The 22,659-nt window shown below is 43.2% G+C and overlaps 2 protein-coding genes across 5 annotated transcripts; both read left to right on the plus strand.

Moving 5' to 3' along the window:
- The first annotated feature begins 3,661 nt into the window (after positions 1–3,661).
- zyd (sodium/potassium/calcium exchanger zydeco) lies at positions 3,662–15,166 on the plus strand. Of its 4 annotated transcripts, none has more exons than XM_002133846.3 (8): positions 3,663–4,250; positions 11,514–11,687; positions 11,767–11,954; positions 12,016–12,202; positions 13,015–13,095; positions 13,204–13,692; positions 14,124–14,225; positions 14,297–15,166. In XM_002133846.3, exons 1-8 carry the CDS (start codon positions 4,217–4,219, stop codon positions 14,632–14,634), a joined length of 1,593 nt encoding a protein of 530 aa, XP_002133882.2. In that variant the 5' UTR covers positions 3,663–4,216; the 3' UTR covers positions 14,635–15,166. The 4 variants fall into 4 exon arrangements, with proteins under 4 accessions (XP_033238443.1, XP_002133882.2, XP_033238444.1 ...); XM_015185960.2 differs by lacking the exon at positions 3,663–4,250 and adding an exon at positions 10,749–10,961; XM_033382552.1 differs by lacking the exon at positions 13,015–13,095 and having other exon boundaries at positions 3,662–4,250.
- Positions 15,167–16,260: 1,094 nt separating this feature from the next.
- LOC6901180 (sodium/potassium/calcium exchanger 3) lies at positions 16,261–18,368 on the plus strand. Its single transcript, XM_002133845.3, has 6 exons — positions 16,261–16,441; positions 16,496–16,687; positions 16,888–17,075; positions 17,160–17,346; positions 17,430–17,801; positions 17,902–18,368. Exons 1-6 carry the CDS (start codon positions 16,387–16,389, stop codon positions 18,249–18,251), a joined length of 1,344 nt encoding a protein of 447 aa, XP_002133881.2. The 5' UTR covers positions 16,261–16,386; the 3' UTR covers positions 18,252–18,368.
- The last annotated feature ends 4,291 nt before the right edge of the window (positions 18,369–22,659 follow it).

Below are 22,659 nucleotides of genomic sequence, written 5' to 3' on the forward strand. Positions count from 1 at the left end.
CTTCGAGGCAAAACTGCTGTTTCCGTGTTTGTACATATTCTATCTGCTCCCGTAGAGATAGACACAATCAAAAAGACAACAAAGCACTGGTGATTTATGGAACGCATGGTCAATTATCTTTATTTGCGATCGCCATTTGCCGTGACTGTTACGCGTGTTCAATTTAAAATCTATTTGAATGTATATGTGAACACAGTGCGTCACAAAACTGTAGCACAGATCAAAGCCCAAGGTGTCGCGACAGATGTCCGTTATCCGTTAATGAAATATAAGTCTTTAGTTTTGTTTATCTTAATTGAGTAATTTAAAAATATCTATTGATCTCTAGCAGGAAAGTGAGACCAGTCAAAGAATTAATGCTATTTTAAGTGCACTTCGCAAACGTCATAAGAAATGCATGTCCTTTATAAATCCCTTTTCCTCTATGAAAACTTACATAAACATTATCTGTATGTAAGTCGATATTAGGAGTTATGGATGCAAAATTGGTTGCTTTAGTTGTTATAGTCTCTGAGATCTAGACGCTCTGTCTAGTCTCTGAGATCTAGACGCTCATCTGGACGGAGGGACAGTCGGACGACGCGGCCATTGATGCTGATCAATATATATGCTTCATGGGGTCGGAAGCGCTTCCTTCTGGGCGTTACACATACATATCCACTTCCATCGCAAATCTAATAATCTAATATGCCCCTTTACTTTTTGATTATCAGGTATAAAAGCTTAAGTCGGTCCCCAAACTTTTTTAAACCAGTACAGAATTTTATGTCGCTGTCATAATGATTGCTGTTGTTGTATAGCCTTAGCTTATAAGAATTCTGATCTGCAGTAGGTATTTTTTTTAATTTGGGAGCAGTCCGACCATCACACTAAAAAAGAACTCATATCAGGGAGATTTGATGCGATCAGCACTCGGTCGCTCACAGCTCCTTCCACAATCGGGTACGAGTCTGGGACGCAAACACCTTTTTTTGCCAGCGGTCTGCTTTTGTGGGCTGTCGTCGGTAAACGAAGAATAAATCTCGGCCCATTGGGATCAGTAGATGTTGAAAAAAGTACAGAGGCAATAAACGCTGACCCTGAGGATATGATTTATTGACCAGGACGATAAGCTGGGTTTCTCATCTTTCGGTTTTAATTAAAACTATATTTAATGGCGAATTGGACAAGATTTGGACTGGGGCTAGCCATGGTAGTGCGATGTTCGAAACCAATAAGGTAGAAATATTTATATTTCTACGGACAAATTCACCCTTACATTTTTGAGAAGCACTGCCTTTTTGTGTACGTTTGTAACCTTAGAGTGGTTGACAATCGTCTGATCTACTTTCTATTTTAATAGATTGAAGCTTAATTAATAACGCTTTTGTTCAATTAGTGGCTGCTTAGTTATAAGCGTCCGCCAACATCCTCAACACGCTCGGCCTGGCTGTTCGTGGGCTTATTCATATTTCGCGGCAACGGTAACGGCAACACCGACAGTGGAACCTGTCACGCAAACTTAACAAAGTTTGAAAGACAAATATATTACGACCAGTAATCTGTTTGGAGAGCCCTTCTCATATGCCGCAGTCCTGATAAGGTGTCATGGGAAAAGCTGATGTGGCGATGGGCAATCTTGATGTGGATAGCCCGTGGAAAAGTTGCCAATCGATGCGAAGTGGACGGTGCCAAGCGATGGCACGAGTTTGCGAATAACTCCAATTAGTTGATCGCTCTAGCATGACCCGACCTTTGGCTATTGGATGCCATGAAAGAGCTGAACGTAAATACAACCTACTCTGACAAAAAATAAAAAATAAAAAGCTTACGAACAATGCATTTTAGAATCCCACCCCCCACAAACACACATCAAAAGCCTTATACACATCAGAATACCATGCAATCTGTTCTTGAATGAATGTTTGTATTAGTCTAAAGTTAGTCAAACGGTATTACAGTTGCCCATGCCTATAAACATTGGGCTGTACATATGTATTTACGTACATATGTATGTATTTAGGTACATACATACGCACAGATGTACATATATACTACACAACGATTGCTTTATAGAAAAAATCGACCGGGAACGCTGTGAGCCGTCGCAAAGACCGCGGCTCTACTTTTATATCTGGCACTCAGTCAGTATATATTTTATAAATTGTCTGGTATCGTTGTCCTTTTTTTCTTTTCTCACACCAACACCAGCCGATTGATTTCGCTCCGCTCCGCCAGAGCGCGCACACTGCACGATGAAAAAAGTGTGTGAGGGAGATAGAGGATGAGTTATCGCTTGAATGGGGGTTGTAGTGGTTCCTTCTTGCTATAATAATGATCCGATCTGAGCCAGATTCGGCTAGATATGGCAATTTTCTAAGATTCTGCGATTCCACGATTCCTACGATAGCTCTTATAGTCTCTGAGATCTAGACGGTCATATGAACGGACGGACAGTCGGACAGACATGGCTATATTGACTCGTCTATGCTAATCAAGAATATATGTATATGTTTTTTTGGATTGGAAATGCATCCTTCTGGGTGTTACACACATGCACTTTCACCACAAATCGAATATACCCCTATACTCTTCGAGTACCAGGTATAATCAGGCTTGGCGAAAAATGTACGCTCGGCTTGGACTAAAGCGCTCCAAACACCGATTCAAAATCAGTTTAACGTCAACGTCGGCGGCATCAAGACAATACACACAATAATATAAGCCAAGCCAGATTCAAACTACAATAAATCTGGGAAAAGAATACAAACAAACTAAGGCAGAGTCAATTTGGACACTAAATAAGTGGATATTTGTGGATAGTGCCCACTCCCAAGGCGCATAAGAACGAGTCGAGATTGATGCTAACGAGTATCAACACGCGAGTGCGCGCCAATTACGGAAACGGGCAACGGAACGAAGAGAGTCCAAACGAAACGAGAAGCTTCGAAACGGGATCTGTGATTGGAGATCCGCCATTTGCGTATTTTTGTTGTTGTGCGCTAACAAGTGAGAGTGTCAAGAGCAATAACACGCGAAATAGAAAGATCAAAGAGAGAAGGCAAGCAAGCGTCTGCTTTATTTCTAAATTTTCTTTCCATTGCCTTTTTTTGTGCCTTTTGCCTTTAAAGCAGCGATGACCAAGCCGAAGCAGATCGTCTGCCCACAGTCACGAGCCGAACGGCGAGCCGATGTGGTGGGCAGAGCGTAAGCAAGAGAGAAAACCGTGAATCTTTTTGCCGTCTGTCTTTGGGCTACACTGGCAGACATTTTCTCGCAAGTTGAGATTTGAAATGCACGATTGAAGAAAATCAATCGAGCATGTGCCCACATTTTCCTGCCACTGCAAACCCATCCTTGTTTTTAGTTTTGGACCTTGGCACCGATATTCAAGAAGGTTTTCTTCACCCATTACAATTTCGATTACATCTGAACAAGATATTTAAGATTAGCCATATTCATACGGATGTAAATATGTACATACATAGACACGTGAGCTGTCAAATAGAGGGCCCGTTAAAGCGAGGGCGCTTGCAAGGACCTCGTGCCGAAGTAGAAATGTAATTCTCTCGTCGTTGCCTTTCTTGACTTTCTCGCTCTTGTGGTCATCGCTGCTTTGCAACTCGCAATTTCGTATCATATTTGTATTGTTATCGACATTGCCCCCTACAGATCGTCCGATTATCGGATAAAGCGAAATGCATTAAGCGAGACAGAAATCTTCCAGAGTTGTGAACGTGTCCGCGTGCGTTTCTGCGCCTGTGTCCGTCAGCGTCCGTGAGTGGGCAAAGTACGCTCCAAGCCGCGCCTTCGGTCTTAAATTTCCTGCTTCGCCGCCCTCCGCTCCCCATCGTGACTGTGATGTGGATTAGTGCTTTTGGATCATCAACAACAATTGAGATACGTACATACACACATAGGTCTCGCTCGCACTGTTCGTCGCTCGTCGCTAGGCCGAGCTGAGTGTGTGCTGTGCCAAAGGCAAAAGGCGGAATCCAACTATGTAAAGAAAACAAAAGTATAGAAAGGAAAGCAAAGGAAAGAAAGGGAAGTGACGGAAAGGAAAGCAAAGAAAAGAGAACAGAAGAGAAGAGAAGAAACGAAACGAAACGAAACGAATAGAGAAAATCAACACCATTGAAGTGGGAAGTGACAGAGATTGAGATTGAGATTGCGCTTCACATAACGGCGCATCGCAGTTTACGAGTGTCCATCACCACTACAACACCGTGCAGCAATGGAAGACTATTGGGGTCTTAGCAGCACTACGGGTACATACTAATTAGCCAGCTCTCTAAGCCTCACTATACTAAGCCTCTGGCCTCTAATCAGAGGCAGAGCCCTGCTGCCGAAGAAAACCTACATATCACAATTACCTGCAAGTGTCATAAATTAATTAGCAAATTTATTGAGCCTTATACATAACTACTACTACACTGCATACATCCATAACTATTGTGGCTAAAAAAAGTCATCCTAAAATCATTTACCGCTGATTATGCATATGGGAAGATCTTGTATTTTTTCTTTCTGTTTTAATGTTTTTTTGTGTTGGGGCACCAGCAGTGGCAAAGAAAGAACATTTTCAAAAATCACTTCAGTTCAGACGGAATGGAATAATTTTTAATGCAATGCAATTAAGTGTGTGGCGTCGTGTCTGTGTCTCTCTTTGTGTGCCTGAATTAGTGACGTCATATGCAAATACATATGTGCACATGTGCATGTATGTACATACACGAACATATACTGGAAGCCAAAGATCTACATAGCTAAGCTATCGTCGTCGTCACCTTCGGTTTTTTCTGCACATTGCGCGGACCTCTGCCTTGATCCCACCAGCACACACATGCATGCGTCTGAACATGTGTGCCTGGTGGTTTGTATGTGTGTGTGTGTGTGTGTGTGTGCATGTGTGTGTGCGCGCGGGGATCTCTTTGTGTGTGTATGTCGTTGTATGTCGTTGGTCGCGTAAACTAAGGCATATGGATCAATTGTCTAAATTGGCTCATTAAGTGAATCTTAATGACATTTACTATGAACAGCCACAGCCACAGCGACATCAACAGCAACAGCAGCAGCAATAGCAAAAAAAAACTAAATTTTCCCTGCCTGGGCTGTTGTGTTTTTTAATAGTTTTTATCTCTATTTGTTGAGCTCCTGGGGGGATACTTATGCACTTCTTTAAATGACTTCATATACACTTTGTCCGCAGCACTCGGCATTGCTAAAGGTTACTTTGTTCTGGTAGACAGTACCATAAAACAAAATAAAATAGTGCGGAAGCTTAAAAACAGGAGGTAGTTTTCATTATTCAATATACTGCAACTAAATTGAAACAAGTTCAAAAAAAATTCACAAATTTCAAGGAAAATTCGTGAAAACCGGAACGTAAAATTAAATTAATTTAAATTTAGAATTTTGCTTAGTATTTTTATTGTTCATCATGGCAGAAATCATGCGAAACCCATTGTGACAGTTTTTATTAATTTATCCATTGAAAGCCAGTCTGAAAGTCTGAAGGTAGTAGAGAAAGATTCCTATACATTGATTAAGGGGTAGCTGAAACCGTAGAGTCGCCGTAGAGCCGTCCCACGACGAAACCAAATTGCATACCAAAGCAAAGCACACAAAACAACAAAAAAAAAGCCAAACAAAAATTGTAATCGAAAAGGCCAACCGCAATCGAATAAGTCTTTGTGGGCTAGCATTGAAGCGTAAAGCCAAAACAAATTGTCGAGCAAAAAACGCTCACATTTGTGCGACAAACGAATGTCAAAACAAAAATAATTAAGCAGGATAAAGCGTAAATAAACAAATTAAATATTTTACCTTTTTCCCAATGCAGCATTGGATCATTAGCTCCTTCTTTTTCTGCTCGGGTGCAGGTGAACCTGCAGCCAGTCACAGGGATGGTATCAAGTAAGCCTTAATATCTAAAAATGGGAATCACTCACACAAAAACCGAACACACAGATACAGACACAGACACAGACACTTGTGTGGCTCTGTTTAGTTGAGTTGTGCCGAGCTCCCACTGAATGTTTCCTTAAACGGTACACAAAAGTCATATTAAAAGGCATTGTCGTGTTGATTCTTCCTTACTTATGTACTAAAATGAACTTACATATGGGCATTCACATACGACACAAATAAGGCACACAATTTGTGTGGTCACTCCCTCTGTGTGGGAAGCGAGAAGTGGTGATATTTTTCTATAAAACAATTCTGACGACGGGGCGTATACGTAATACACATTTATGCAGCCGCAGTCGAGTTCTATCTAACATGGTTCTGTTAAACCGTTTCTCCCCATGGAGCTCTGTTAATCAGCTAAAGCATATTTTTGGTCATCACACTGATCCTCGAATTACTTCCTTCATATATTTCTAATTCCCAAATCGGAGTTCGTTTCGTTTGTGCAAAAAATGCCTGATAATTGTAGTTAAATTCACCATTCTGTTTCGAAAGCGACCTCATTGAACTACGAACAAAATTTAACATTTATCATAGTTCTTTTAAGCGATAATGTTGATTTATCTTTTCACAACTGATCCAGCTTAAAACATTTATTTATCCCATAAATGGATATCACATTCAATGTTATAAATCAATATATTTAGGGAACATGTCTGCAAACTGAATTCGTATACAATCCTGGTGCGACATATTACAATTTTTACGCCCGGTTCTGTTATCTCAAATCTAGAAACCTTGTAGCATCCGCAATTTGGAAGGTACAAGAAAACCCTGCCAGATTCCTGATCGTTGCAATAAAATCGATCTTTTTATATCCAAGAGTTAAGAGAACAGAGTCTTGAACAGAATCAATAGTCCAGTCGATACAGCCATGTCCGTCCGGCCGTCCGCCTAGCCGTCCGTCTATCCGTCTTATTTAACGTCTAGTTCTCAGAGACTATACGAGCTAGATCAGCCAAATTTTGTATTCATACTGATATTAGATATCATACTGAATCATGTTTGCTTAACATTTTTGACCGTCCCCACAAAAAGCGAAAATCCGTAGCATCCATAAGAATGACAATATCTACCAGACTGACAAAACTCTTTCAGATCGAATCATTATTATAGAATGAAAAATGAGAATGAAAAATTCACGAACACGTTTCACGCCTCCCCAGTCACCCACTCTTCCTCGTGCAGTGTTCGCCCCCTGGCGGGAAGATTTAGATGTAGTGGAATAACAGATAAAATATTGGAAAATTCCGATCAAATAGGTCATTAGGTGGAAAGATGATTGACGGAGTTCAAGATTTAACATTAGAACATAACTAGACTTCGTGGTTCCTCTCTTTCTGCTCTCTCATGACAAGTGTGAGCACAATTGAGACAGATTAGCCCCTCCGCATCAACCAAAAAATTATTTCGTTCCACCCAGAACAGCGCCGCCAAAAAACTAAAAGTTAGAGAGAGATACAGATACAGAGCGAGCATGCGGAAGTTTTGGGCTCTGAAAATTTCTTTAAAACTAGATGCATATTTTTGGCATACTCAAGCTTGTATCTGAAACACCATCAAGGACAATTTGTCTGAGAAATATTAATTATTCAAAGGCAAAATTAGTAAGCTTCTTTTAAGGTATCGTTTATAAGAATCTGTGAATAAACGGCTGAGCGATGCCGTTTGAACAGAGCTTAGCCCACCAAAATAGCTCTCGTTCATTATTATTATCTTTTCAGAATTGCAAAATTCTTCAAAATTTGATTTATCCTACTCAAGTTGTATGGAAAAACAGAACGCACTGCCCCCCTATCGCTCTTCCGTCCATCGCTATCTCTCTTGCTGTGAGATGGTCTTTCACATTTTTTCTGAGCCTTACGAAAATTCAGTAAATCACACCATGTAGATTTCGGGTTAATTAACATTTGTTCTTGTTTTCCGATCTTGCTCATCGGACTTATGCATGTACAGAAATATACAGAAAATAATGTCGAGTGCAAGATAATTTCAAATTTGACGCCCTAATCTGCACAGAAAGAGGCGGATAAATAAATAAATATACAAACCTGTATTTTCGGAATAGTCTTTCCTAAAAGTCTGCTTCAAACACGATATTAAATATGAATATACGTAGATATATAGTGCACAATGCTTAGCTCTAGAGTTCAAAAACTCACTTTCCATGCATTCGATACAGTTGTTACTATTTATACGTCCCTTATTCAATTAAAGTGAACTTAATTTACTGTGATTGAATGTTTTGCTGATTGTTTGTTATCCACGATAAATTGATTACACTATGCAACAGCCAAAAAAAAAACCCTGGCAACAAATCAACTTTTCCTGATAGACTTTGGGATCCAGAAACGTTTAATGAAATACAGTATTTTTTTACGGTTACGGTTTGTTTTACTTTATAACATTCTTTACATAACCTTATTATGTTAAACCTATTTTTAAATACCGGGTATATAAACTTCGCAGCTATAAGGTATTTTGACATTTCCTAAGTTTTTGGAGCCAACATTAAAAAGATAAATATTTAAAACTAGTCGTAATGGGGGGAATAAAGGAAGCGTAGCTCTAAAAAAAATATTAAAAAACCATATCCATGAAAAACCTATAAGTCACATCATAATATTTTCGAGGCCCCCATCTATCAAAGAAACGTGGGTTTATTTCCAGGAACAAGAACTCGATTTTGTTGCATAGTGTTATCATTAACAGCTTCACCCGACACCCTGTCTCTCTCTCTCTCTCCCTTTCTCTGCCCCTGAACCCATAATCATTTTAGTTGTGAGAGCTGTAAATGTTTATTAAGTATTATTGCATTATGCGGGTTGATGGTTACAAAATGCATTTGTCTCAATTGACCCAAGACTCCGACTCCGACTACAACTACGTCTTTGTCTCCTTGTGTCCTCCCGCCCTCTCCCTCGCCTCTCGCCCCATGTATGTGTGTTTTTATCTTCCTATCCAACTCCGACTGACCGTGCTCATCGATTCGATCCGAGTCTGACTCGAGCCCCCCCCTCGCCGGCATTTTGAAGCGTGAAGGGCCAATGGAAGTTTATGGGGCTTGTGTAAATGGCATGATTCAAATACATGGAGGGTGTACCATAGATAGAGCCATGTCTAAGATTATTGCTAATTGCCTATCGAAATTTACCCGTAAGCATTTTGACTCCAAGTAGAAGATAATAAATCAAGCTTCTTGATATTAAAGAAAAGAAGGAAGAAGGAAAAGTATTCTATTTTTGGAAAATGCACCTTTTATTCTGCATTCTTTAGCTTTTCAGAATTGGGAAGTTCTTTGAAACTAGGCGTAGCAACCTCAGGTTATGTGGAAAAATAGAATATTCCCTCTGAAAAATTTGTTATAATTTAAAGGTAAACTATAATTCATTAAAATATGGAGGTCCCAAGTGGTTATGAATCCATCCATCCCTTTCAATATTTCTGAAACATACAAAATTCGTTATATTATAAATTAAGTATCATATACTCAAGAAGTATCAGATACACTGGGATGATATTGATTGTTCTGCAGGTTTCAAATAATCCCATCGAACATACATATTGTAGAAGTGCTTGATGTAAAAAAACGTTTAGGTTTGCAACAAAAATTTCTAATTTGGGCCTAAAACAGCACAGTCAAACGGAAAAGTGTCCCGACCACCCTGCACATTCCCATCCTCCCGAGATAAGTCCCTGACGGACAACAATATGCTATATGGATACTTACGAGTGTGCGTGTATGCCATAGAGCCTACCTTGGTGTTATTTCAATGAGACATTCGTAGGCCTAAAACGATCAAAAGACTCAATTGGTTTGAGCGAAAAGTCATCGATTAAACGATCTCCAATCGCTTCCTAAAGCGGACAGTAAAAAGTAATGTTTAGCTTTGACCGGGGGCTTCAGCTCAGCTCAGCTCATTAAACCGTGAATTAATCGGTAATCTATTGCGTTAGAGGTAAATCATACCCGTATACTCGTACCAAATTGATTATTCGAAAACAATTCGCTTCATTGGATGAGCCACACAATGGTATTTCATATGCTTGACTGATTGCTCGGGTCCAGCTTCCTAATTAGTGAATATGTATGTATACATATCTGGACCCACCGTCGTCTCTAGGTCTATGACTCTATCAACATACAATATGCCGCGCCATCGATTGTTGTTATTTCTTCTGTGTCTGTGGCTGTGCCAGGCTTATGCTGTTGTTTTTGGTCAGCTTTTATTGTTTTAATTTATCCGAGCAAGTCGGCTTTGCTTCTTGTTCTCGGCACGGGCTCGTACTGGAGACCGAGTGGCTCTGGGACCGGGGATCGTCTCAGGTGGCGCTGATCAGGGCTGCTTCGGCACTGTTTCCAGTGGCCTTGGTCGCACTTTCGGCTCCAGCCTGAGGCTTCGTTTTGTTGTTTTGCAATTCAATTTGATAACATCAAAGGCGCACGTATTCCGTTGCTTCCGTTGCAAAGTAGACTCTGTCGATGATCGCTGACCGTTGGGCAGCAAATTCGGTGGCAGGTCGCATATTTGATCGATGATCAAGTACACTGCGCTACATCGGAGATCGAGACATGGGCAGAGCAATGGGGGGTATGCGGGGTATGCGGGGCAAATGTTTCGTCTCCGCTTTCGGCTTCTGCTTCAGCTTCAGCTCCAGCTACTGTATCTGTATCTCACACTGTTGCTGTTTCGGTTTCGATTTCGGTTCCAGCTTCTGCTTCTGCTTCTGCTTGTCGACTCCTCGGCTGGGGCCCAGCCTCTGAGAGTGGGACTCTGGCCCGGCCAGTCTTGTGGTCGTTCTTGCAGCACTGCTGGTTCAGTTCATTACCGGCGCTTGACTCTGACACAAAAAGAAAAGCGCATAACGGGAGCGACGCATTTGGGAATTTCGGAGCATCTTCCCCCCAGTTGATTGTTCTCTATTAATTTATTAAGTTATACTCGTGGTTTTTGTTTTTTTTTCTGTGAACTGTTGCTGCTGCGCGGCGACCAACAACAACATGAAATGTACGCATCACAAATACGACCTGCTCAGATTATTTTGCACAACGGATCATAGTCATAGTCTTACTTGGTCACCGACTAACCGAACTAACCGAAACTCGCCCTCAAAACTCGAACTCGCTCGAAGTGGAAAACGCACGGTTAAAAATAATTAAAAACCAAATTCGAATTATCGAATAGTTTTCTTTGATCGTTGGTCACTATCTGGCATATCATCCACTATCCCACGCTGCAGTAGAAGTTATAATATATGAGCAAATGGGCGTCAATGGAGGGCCTACACATGGGCATACACATATACATCCGTATACTTATATAATTCAATTAAAATTTGAGTATTTCAGTGGCTTAACTAGGCACAAGAATGAACGAGTTTGATAGCTTGTGCCTCATTGCCACTCGAGACCCAAAAGTAGGCAATGCAAACACAAAATAACACTTGCGGCTAACGACTAACTAACGACTAACTAACGAATTACTAACCCATGCGCATGCTCGACGTTTACATATGTTTATGGATTGATTTGGACAAGCGTGCTTCCCGCATCGTTGCAGATATAAATTGCACTCAGCCCGCCATTGATGACTTCCCCAGAGACCTGTTCTCGGAGGCGCAAAGACAGTCCGGTGCTGTTGTACTTCATGTTATAGCCAGTTTATATTTATTTGTAGCCTTAGCAGTAGTGTGTGATGAGTACTTTGTTCCAGCAGTTGAGAAAATATGTGCAGGTGAGTGCCGACGGGCCGAACGCAGTGCAGTCCATTCCCACTCAGGCCTTGACCCGATCCACAACCGAATTCGATCTAGCCCTCAACATGTCCAACGATGTGGCGGGGGCCACGTTCATGGCCGCGGCCACTTCCGCCCCGGAGCTGTTCGTCAACGTGATAGGCACCTTCATCACAGAGGGCGACATCGGAGTGGGCACCATCGTGGGATCGGCAGTCTTCAACATCCTAGCCGTGGCCGCCTGCTGCGGCATCGGAGCCGGCATGGCAAGTATACCCCACAACGTATTCCCTATTGGTCTAGTCCAAGTGATCGCTTTGTTTACAGACCATACCGCTGGACTGGTGGCCGCTGACACGGGACAGCATCGCCTACGGCGTTACCGTCGCCATCCTCATCTGTGTGATGCACGACGAGCGGGTCGAGTGGTACGAGGCCCTCATTCTTGTGTCCCTCTACGCCGTCTACCTGGCGGTCATGTATTTCGACAAAACGTTCCAAAGGTGTGCCAAAGGTGGGTACCCACACTTACCTTTTACCGTCATAATACACTCTGTTATTCTGTTCCAAGATACATACATATGTACAATTATAGAGGGAGCTAGGGAGATTTTAATGGGACGGGACAGAGGAAGAACTCAGTTATTTGATCGTTTACTGGTCCTGCCGGAGTGGCTCGGTTATTGGCGTAGTTCGGAACGGAACACGGACAATGAATCGCTCTTTGGGAGCTCTTTGAGAGTATTATTCAGTCTGTCGTAGTTACCAAGGATCGGCCATATAAGAATTGGTCTTAATGCGTCGTGTACACCTTTAAGAAAAACGCTGTAAGCCGTAACGAACCCGTTCAAAAGGTAGAAAGACTTGTCTGATAATGAAGATGTCCACATGACTCAGTAAAACTTCAATATCTTCTATATGCATATGTATATGTATGCATTATGTCAACAATACACATAAGAGAACGAGTATGTACAGATATGTAGATGGTTGAGCAGATCTTACCCGTGACATACGAGTGCTAGTGTTTTATGTGTGGGTGATTACTGAACTTCAACAAGGATATAAATATGGATCTAGACATAGTAATATATTTATTGTGGCGGGTTAGTTAGAAGAGTGCATTTAGTTGGTCGAGGCTTGAAATTCCATCGGAAAGACCGAAATCCGCGGTACTACAGCGACCACTGGGGACGACACTGAGTAGGTGAATCTTCGGTGACCAGCCCAGCCCCAGCCCTAGACCATTCCACCCAATGAAGCAATGCCTGATTGAGAAACAAAGACATACCTACCTACAAACAAGTACAAACCTCTAACACACAGGTGGCGTAAAGCAGGCGCGCACGCGCAGCCGGTCCTCCAACTGCAGCATCCACACAAAGAACAGCAATGAGAAGGAACCAGGTACACCATAGATCTACCACACTACCCAGCACCCTCTCGACACCTTTTCCATCCCACCCTAAGCTTGAGATAATGGCCCCATCTAATAGCTGATTCCACCTCTCGCAGACCTCGTGGAGAACCGCATCTGCCAGAATATGGCCAGCATCCAGCTGAACGGGGGCTTGAACAATGACCAGGCCAAGACCTCAACGGCAACCATAGCCACTACCACAACCACAACAACAACATCGATCACAACAGCACCTGCAGTCGCAGCCACCACAGGCGGCAGCAGCGGCAGCGGTGGAGGAGGTGTCTCCCAAGGCGGGGTCATAGCCGACATGTCACCCCTGGATAATGCCGAGGCCGAAGCCCAGCCAGTGGTTGCTCCCCCCGAGCAGGAGGGCTACTCCCTGCTGACGTACCCGAAAGACAAGAGCTGCTTTGCTCAGTTCACCTGGCTCATCATTTGGCCCATACATCTGCTCTTCCGAGTCGCCATTCCCGACTGCAAGAAGGCCAAGAACAACAAGATCTTCCCATTGACCTTCATCATGTGCATTGTATGGATTGGATCCCTTTCCTACGTGGTGGCGTGGATGATTACCATTATTGGTAAGCTTTGCAAATACACTTTAATTCCTCTAATATTGCCCGACTTTCACAAACATAACCAATCCTTTCTTGACTCCTAGCATCCACCCATATACTGATTTCATAAATTCGATCCAAGCAGTTTCCAGTTTCCAAATACTTTCAATTTTAAACAACATCTAATAGACCTTCTCCAAATTGTTCAACAACATTTTTCTAGTCTCTTTCTGACAGTGTGCTCTTGTTTTAATACGGGTATGCATCACTAAATTTGTTTCTAATGATGTACAGATTGTTGAATAATACTATTCCGAACTTTATGCTATATTTTGTAATCTTTAAAGATTTGAATGATTTGAAGAATTCCTTCCTTCCTTACTTTATCCAAAATTGGCCAATTTCGTTGGTAGAATCTGAGTAAATTTGTATATTTTTTCTATTTGCTTCCACAGGCGACACACTTAAGATACCTGATTCGGTGATGGGGATTACGTTCCTAGCAGCGGGCACCAGCGTGCCAGAGGCCGTGTCCAGTGTGATTGTTGCCAAACGCGGTGAGTTTTCAACTGTTTGGGTTGAGGTGTAGAACGTACAATCATTAATAGGGTTGTGAATTGCCTTACAGGTCATGGATCAATGGGTATTTGCAACTCGATTGGATCGAACACATTCGATATTCTTCTGTGCCTGGGCGTGCCTTGGCTGATCAAGGCGGTTTTCTTTCCCATTCAGCCGGGCCAGAACTATGTGGCCATCAACTCGGCCGGACTGGAGTATTCGGCGATCACACTTCTGTCCACACTATTTCTCCTCTATTTGACATTCTCCACGAATAAATTCAAGCTGGACAAGAAGGTGGGCACCGCGTGCCTAGTCATGTATCTGGTCTTTATGGTCTTTGCCTCACTCATCGAACTAAATGTGTTCTTCCGCGTCAATCTACCCACCTGCGGACGGTCATGATCTTGCACAGCTGGATGAATGGATGGATGGAATGGAATGGAATGGAAGCATGGATGAATGGATGGATGGATACCCTTTACCGGATACTGATGCTGATTGTAGTTCTGGCCCTGCTTCAGGCTCAGGTTCTGAACTATCAGAATCTAGCTCTGATTCAAATTCCGATTCAGATCCTGGGAGCTGGCTGGAATCAACTATGAGTGCAGTCGTTTAATTAATTAATATGTATTTTCTGTTCTATTCTATCTACCTTGATAGTTGAGTTACGTTATACGTTATACGTTATGCTGTTATTGTAATAATACTTTTTTTTTTATTATTATTATTATTAAAGTAGACTCTTTCACGACATTCGGTCGCAGTCGCAGTCCCAGTTGCAGCGCAGTCGCAGTCGCAGGGATCAAGTGAGCAAAAAGGCAATGAAAAACAAATGAAAAACAAAAAGACAAGAGATGAAAGAAACCCAACCAAAAAAACCCAACAAATTCAATAATGTATTTTTATGATTAATATATGAGATTTAACAAAGAAACTATAACATTTGGACTTCTCTCTAGAATATACCCATAAATATGTACATATACGTACCCATTAAGGCACAAGCGCATAAAATTGTACATATATTTTGTATAGTCCGGTGTCTGCATGTCCTCCTGCCTGGTTTTGGTTTTTATTAATTACAGAGGTTACAGAGGCTGGTGCATGGTGACATTATACAAGGTGGTCCGCTTTCGCTACGCGCTCTCTCTTCGGGTCTTATTTTGTGTCTTCTTTCCTCTCCCATCAAGCATGGGAGCGCTTTCAGCGGTGGGAAGCTGTGTCGCTGACATAGTGGTTGCACGGATAAGAAATGAGGAACGGAATAAAACATTACAATAAAATTACAATATTTGTGGGTATAGAATGTCATTTGGTTGCCCATACTTTGTTGCTTTTCCGTTGCCGTTGCCGAACTTCTACAATAATCATCTCCCTCTACGCCTGTGGAGGCTTAGTCCCACTGGCTCGGATGCCCGTTCTCCCACATTGGATATCAATCCTTCTCTGTAGCTGTACCCGGTTGAAGTAGTCGGTTTCTTCTTTGTAGCAGCGAATGAAGTCATTTGCAATAAGTTGATTCGATACTGATGTTTCGCTATTCACAAACAACGAACAAGAAATTCGGTTTCTCGTTCTTCTTCAGTGGATTGATTCACAATGTTTCGATGTCCAACTGAACTGCGGCCTAGGCGGTAAGATTAGGAGATTTCTGGGTTTGACAGCCCTGGAAGGGCCTACTTAAATCGGAATTTACTTAAATTCCCACTGTCGCGTTTCCGATTTAATATATGTATATAGCCTATAACCACTCTGGGACTGAAAAGCTCAGGACATTTCGAGTTTTTATATGAGCTACAGACCATATATACCTACACGGATATACAATATCCTATTTTGTGTTCTGTAAAGCAGCCATAGCTGTAGCATTCAGCTTGCTCTCCGAGGGAGGCATTTGAGTGAAATATCAAATGCTGCTGTGATTTTATGTAATTTGAATAAGAAACTCAAGGAACTTCCAGGTTCAAAAGTTCCTAATCAGAGAAGGCTTTGAGAAAAAATTTGGCTGGTTCGGGTAGATTGTAGGTTGTTTTCTCAGTCAGTTGTGATCCGGCTTGTGTGAAGTACATTTGGTTTTTGTATTAAAATTCTTTTCGTCGTGTTTATCTGTTTGAAGTATAGTTTATATAATAATTTTCGGTTTCCGTGTGCAATATGTTTTTCGGTGGAGACGCTGACTTTCAGCGGTTACTCAGGGAGAGCGGCTTTGGTATGCGGTGGTGCGATCTCGATAGATATTTACTGATTTTCGTTGTGTCCATAGACCGCAGCGATCTCCGCGGTGAAGCTGAGCTAAATTGCACTCTTCCCGCCATTCTGGACTTCCCCAACATGATGCGAAAGAAGAGCATCGCTGTGGCGCTGGCGTGTTTCCTCATAAGCATGTATCTGTTCATCCTTCTGGCAATTGTGTGTGATGATTATCTCGTGCCATCTATGGAGCGACTGTGTTACAGTAAGATCATTAGAGTTTTCTCTTGTCCTCTGACTATTGAATCAGCTTGCAGAGACTGGGAAAATGCCCTCCGCAGATTCCTAAAAGCAGAGTGTGGCCTGAACCATCGCACAGCTTGGCTTCCTAGTCTTTAATCTGGTTCAATAGTCAGTCGTGTACTCGTCGACTCATCACAATTTCACACATATTTTAATTGATAGCTCTTCGCATGACCTACGATGTGGCTGGCGCCACTTTCCTGGCAGCGGCCACCTCAGCCCCAGAGCTCTTCGTCGCCTTCATCGGCACATTCATCACGGAGGGCGACATTGGGGTGGGCACCATTGTGGGATCTTCGGTGTTCAATGTGCTGGGTATTGCTACCGTCTGCGGAATTTTTACTGGCGTGGTACGTATTGCTCAGCTCGGAATGGTCGTGCGCTTCGGCAGACCTTCATCCATGTCCCTGTTCTTCCCTGTATTTCGCTTGTAGACGGCCAAGCTGGACTGGTGGCCTATTTCGAGGGATTCAATGTGGTACTTGGCCTCCATAACCCTACTTGGAATTGTGCTCATTGACTCGAAGGTGATGTGGTACGAGGCGACCATCATGCTCATCTTGTATTTTATTTACCTGACGACCCTCGTCTTCGATCGCAGGTTGCAACGCTTGTGTCGATGTAAGTAGATTAATCAGAATCCGCAATGCCGCGGAGAGCCCTTGATCTTTGAATGACTACCCTTTTTGTTATCTGATTTGCAGCGCTGGACGGCGAGCGGGAGCTGATGGACGAGGATCCAATGTTGCGGGAGGAGGACCCTTTCAAGACATTTCGCGAGCATTTGTGCAGCAAGCCAGAGAAGGGATCGCCCTGCATTGAAGTTACCTGGTGGGCGATCAAGTACCCGGCCATTTTTATACTGGCCATTACCACGCCTAGTGTGCGGACCATATTCTTTTTCACTATGCTCATTGCCGTGCTATGGATCAGCGGGATATCGTATCTGCTCTCCTGGTTCCTAACCGTGGTCGGCTATAACATTGGCATACCAGACTCGATCATGGGCCTGACCGTCCTGGCCGTAGGCACCAGTGTGCCCGAGGTGGTGTCTTCCTATATCGTGACCAGGAAGGGTAAGAGAATAGTCTGTACTCTTCCACCTGGCATCCCTCTAATATCCATCCTTAATCCTCGATCCCATCCCTCCCATCACCATCCCTTGGACGACTCTAGGGTACGGCTCTATGGCCATGTGCAATGCGATTGGCTCGAACACATTCGACATATTCATCTGCCTGGGACTGCCCTGGTTGCTCAAAAATCTCATTAAAGGCCAGCCCATTCTGATCAATTCCACCGGCCTCACGATCACAGCGGCCATGCTCGTCGCTACTGTTGTCCTCCTGTACGCGTGCTTCCTGTTGACCAAGTTTACATTGGGCAAGCCTGTGGGCTGGATGAGCCTCATCACGTATATCCTGTTCCTCGTCTGCGCAATTGCCATCGAGATCACCCAGAACAAGTTGAACCACTGCGACATCGAAGACAATGCCTACACAAATTATCTGCACCAAAATCTGTGATCTCCTTCAGATCGTTTCGCACCAAAAAATTCTCAAAGTAATTCTGAAAATCTGTGGTGGAACAATCTTCTATTTGTTTTCAATAAATAAAATCATCAGTATGCTAGAATAAAGTCAGAAAGCCATAATGTATTATATTAGGCCGGTCTGTCCATCATCGATAGCCGCCACTCGAAACACTTATCAGCGTGCCGTTTGCTTCTCCTGGCCTGGTCGTAAGTACAAAACATTTACCAGATAAACATCGTAATTATATTCGAGCCAGCTGCGCTCCCTGCACGACTATTGGCGGAAGATGATCTAGAGGCAAAATTTGGTCGGGGCGAATGCTCGTCTATCTTCTGTCCCCGCAACTGATCGAAATGTCCCTCAAAGAGCAGGGAAAAGCTAATTGATTTGGTTGCTGTGAGCGCACTTTGGCCGTATCGATAGAGGGGGAATGGGATTGGTGTCAAAGCAGCCGAGACATATGTACACCTAAGTATGTATGTAGCTAGATCTGTTCCAGTTGATCGTGTGCTCGCCAATAACCAATCACCAATCACCATCGATGACGTCAATCAACGGTGCTATGACATCAAGGAACCATACTATCGAATGAAGATACTTGAATTTCACTTTGAGGTTGATAATTCACGCTTTGTATACTTCCATATATATAACTTATACGTTCCTGTAATTTATAGTTACCATTCACACGACTTTTTTTTATTTTCTTCGAGCAGGCACACGTGTCTGAATTCTTAGGCAAGATACCAAAGATCAGTGGCATAGATCGGCACGCGTACATCGCATACGTAGCCAGGAGATGCACTATTGCTGTACGATCACTGCCGCAATTGATACCCGTAGACATATTTCACTCGAGCCATCACTGCCCATCCCACCCGGCCCCAATCAAACATCAGACTCAAGGGTTCCCATTGCCTGATGACTCAGAAATATTTCCTCGTGCCCACGTACATATGGCAACCAATCGAGAGCGAACTCTACTTCTATGCGAATGTGAATGCACTCGAGAAGTGGGCTGTTCATCTGTATGGTCTCTGACGGCTGCGAGTTCAGAGCGTGATCTTTAGTCCCCGAATTGGAGGTGCGTCCAAAGCAAATCCAAAGCCATAGCCAAAGCCAAAGCTAAACTAAGCGCTGACGGGAGCACAGATTAGATTAAATCAATTTCGAGGAATATTAAGGGGTATTGGCTTATGAAACCCTTCAGCCTATCCCCAGCATTCCCGTCCAAATCGGTTTCATTATCGGATCGTACAGCACCAGTGGCAACTATCGGAAACGGATGTGGGGCCACCACTGGATCTGAAGTGAGCCCAAATCTTGATCAAACTCTCACTTACGATGTCCAAAGTTGGATTGAGTTGGTTTTAGATCGCCTGATAGCCGTGTCCACTTAGCACTTGAGTTTCCTCGCTACTTACTCGTATCTCTGTGCATATGGATGTGGCCTGAAGTATTGTTATTTTTTGCCAAAAAGGAGAAATCAAATAAGCGGGAATGATTATTTTATTTATATTTATAATATTTATTTATTTTTGCAATACTTGGGCGGGTATCGGTATATTTTTTGATTTGCTGACGGGCAATATTCGGTTCACGTGAGATCGGGGGCTTAGTGTGTGTTTCCTCTCGTACAGATACTCGTTCTTCATGATCCTTCCTCGTGGCTCTGTTGCTGATGCAATGACCGAAATTCGTTATTCGTTAGTTGCTCCGGGCAGCTCTGAGCTCTGTGCCTCCGGACTGAATCTTCATCGACGTAAGTTGCCACCCATGGAAGCTTCAACAACAGAGCAACAGGAGTCGCCCAAACGGACATAGGAAGAGGATCCCCATCCCAGCTCGATGCCCATCCAAGCTGAAATCGATGAAAACGACCCCCGCAGGCACTCAGATAAAGAGGGTCGTGCTGAGGCCATCGGAGAGCAAGCCGCGAAAGGTCACGACAACAGGAGCAAGGCACGCCAACGAATAGACTCAAAAATGGCCATCCTGTGGTCTCTGCTGACAACGGATCAACTATCCACGATACAGAGGTCCGATTGGTATGAGACTGTGGCCAAGAAAGCTGGGTCTACTAGGCCCCTGTTTTACGGCTGCAGTTTCAGGCCGGGATGGTTGAACTCTAGCCAGCGGAGATGTTCCAATGGTAAAATGGCCAGAGGTAAGTAGTAGTTCTTAAGTTCATAAAGCTTATTTGGAAAGGAGCAAACCCAAAGGTTTTCCCAGAGGCGGAGATACCCATGCCTTAAATCTATATCGGTTACTTCCCAACTGTAGAAAGGGATATAAGGACCGATAGGTCTTCTCGAAGGCCAGAACAGAGGGTAGCTGACTGGCGCGTCTTCTACAGGGCACAGAGGGAAATAGGGCGATTGGTCCAACAATTGCACTAGACCCATGTTAAGAACTAATTAAGAACGATTAGAAGGTGCTCCATCTCCATCTCTCCATTTGGTGTTCCATCAATATTGTAAGTCACACGGAGAGGATTCACAGCTATTGCGGGTGGTGATATGATGGTAACCATATGGTAGCACAAGTAGTACTTTGGGTCTGCATTCTGGGTCTGGTTTTTCTCCACTCTGCTCACACCCGAGGAGCCATAGCTTGTCCATTTGAAGCCTAAATTTAGGGATCGGCTTTTGTGTTACGTGTATAGAATATGGTTTTTTAGTTAGCCCCCGGAGAACGAGGTGACCTTAGGCCTGAAGCTAAGGACGAGCAGAAGATTGCTCCGAAACCAGCTACAGGGGAGCAACCAACGTGATCCAGGATCTTCGCGTGCCGACCAACCGGCTGCGTGGAACACTCCTGTGTCGAGTGCTGCTGCTCCAGCGGCGGCTACCCTAGGTTGATGCGGTGCCACGGGGACAAAGAGGACCAAGCAAGGAACCATGACCACAGAGCCAGAGTAGCCGAGTAGCACGTCGGACGAAGGACGAAGAAGCCACAGGGAAAGGGTATCCGCCGATATGCGGCATTCTTTGGCAGAATCTGCAGATGACAACTTTTCCTCAGACGTTATGTAGAACATACATCATGTAAAAGCAGCACTTGAGGTGCGTAGGAGGAGATTTGCTCCATCTCCACTGATCAGTTCAACTCTAATCCAGTTCAGAGCTGAAAGCCTGGTGGTCATTTGGCCAACAGTCCCAGCTGCATAAGTATAACTATAACTATAGCCATAAAAAAACATAACTTCCCGCCATTAAGTCCAAATGATAAACATTGTGAGCATTAAGCGGTCAAAATTGTCAACCCACCGGCAGCACCTGTATCTTGTTTATGGTGCAGTCCGTCTGCCACGGGGGAATTATCTCTGAGTAATTGACACACCTACATATGTATGTATATACTGTAGTGATATCAGTAAATCTTGGAATTAATGCCAGCACTACGCCATTGTTCCGCCCATGACGTATGAATGGGCCACAGACTGCGTCATGATCACAAAGTAAAAAAGTACAGGAATCGCAGTCAAAATCAAATTCAGGGGCCTGCTGATTTGATTGGCCGGTAATCGGTGGCCCCGATATGATAAACGCACAGAAATAACTGCGATCCCGCGAACACTATCTTTTTTACAAGTTATTATAAATATAATTTAAAAGCTATTATTTACAATCCTTTGTGGGAACCGTCCTCTATAAGCCGTGGTATTATAACTAAGATTGAGGCATGTACATATGTACATATCATATCATATGAAGTCTGTATGTATACATTAGGAAAGAGCAATTTCATCCGACGTTGATTATTTTTTGGTGACGTACTTGAAATCTTATATGACTGTCTAGCGTTATATGGACATAGTTACATGTTTATATCAACAATACATTTAATGTTTCCCAGCAATTTGTTCAAAAATGTCTAAAAGAAATCGTATTATGTCCCAAAAAATTGACCGATAGTTCCTATGGTAGAAGCACTGATAGGTTCGAGTGGTGAATCTCTAAATACACTGGAAAGTCGATCGTCGTTCTTACCCACTAATAATGAACGGTTTATGGGTGAGCAACTGCTTCGAAGTGTACTTTAATGGAACTGTGAAGCGAAGTCGGTCACGCACTCTCCATTAGACGACAACTATCTCTTGCCAGCACACAGAAACCACCGCAGTCTGTCTACGCCTGAAAACTACCCAAGCATCTTCAGAATGAGAGATCATTGCGAGCCTGGATATCTGTTCCTTTCCTAGCTGTTCCTTTTAGAAGCTCGAAAAGTATACTTAAAAGGTATGAAAAGAATGCGAACTGAAATAAAAAATTGACCCAACTCCGAAAAGTCTGTCGCTTTGTTTTCTACTCTCACACCAACATCAGCCCATCACCATGATCAGCCAGAGGGCACACACTGCACGACGAAGAGTGTGTGAGAGAGAGGGAGAGAGAAT

The sequence above is a fragment of the Drosophila pseudoobscura genome, chromosome X, assembly GCF_009870125.1.
Source record: "Drosophila pseudoobscura strain MV-25-SWS-2005 chromosome X, UCI_Dpse_MV25, whole genome shotgun sequence".
Taxonomy (NCBI): domain Eukaryota; kingdom Metazoa; phylum Arthropoda; class Insecta; order Diptera; family Drosophilidae; genus Drosophila; species Drosophila pseudoobscura.

Coding starts and splice junctions, on each gene's coding strand:
- zyd (XM_002133846.3), top strand. CDS start 4,217: ATGGAAGACTATTGGGGTCTTAGCAGCACTACGG. Junction 4,251..11,513: donor GGGTCTTAGCAGCACTACGG/GTACATACTAAT, acceptor GCATCGTTGCAG/ATATAAATTGCACTCAGCCC. Junction 14,226..14,296: donor TGTGATTGTTGCCAAACGCG/GTGAGTTTTCAA, acceptor ATTGCCTTACAG/GTCATGGATCAATGGGTATT.
- LOC6901180 (XM_002133845.3), top strand. CDS start 16,387: ATGTTTTTCGGTGGAGACGCTGACTTTCAGCGGTTACTCAGGGAGAGC. Junction 16,442..16,495: donor ACTCAGGGAGAGCGGCTTTG/GTATGCGGTGGT, acceptor TTGTGTCCATAG/ACCGCAGCGATCTCCGCGGT. Junction 17,347..17,429: donor GTTGCAACGCTTGTGTCGAT/GTAAGTAGATTA, acceptor TCTGATTTGCAG/CGCTGGACGGCGAGCGGGAG.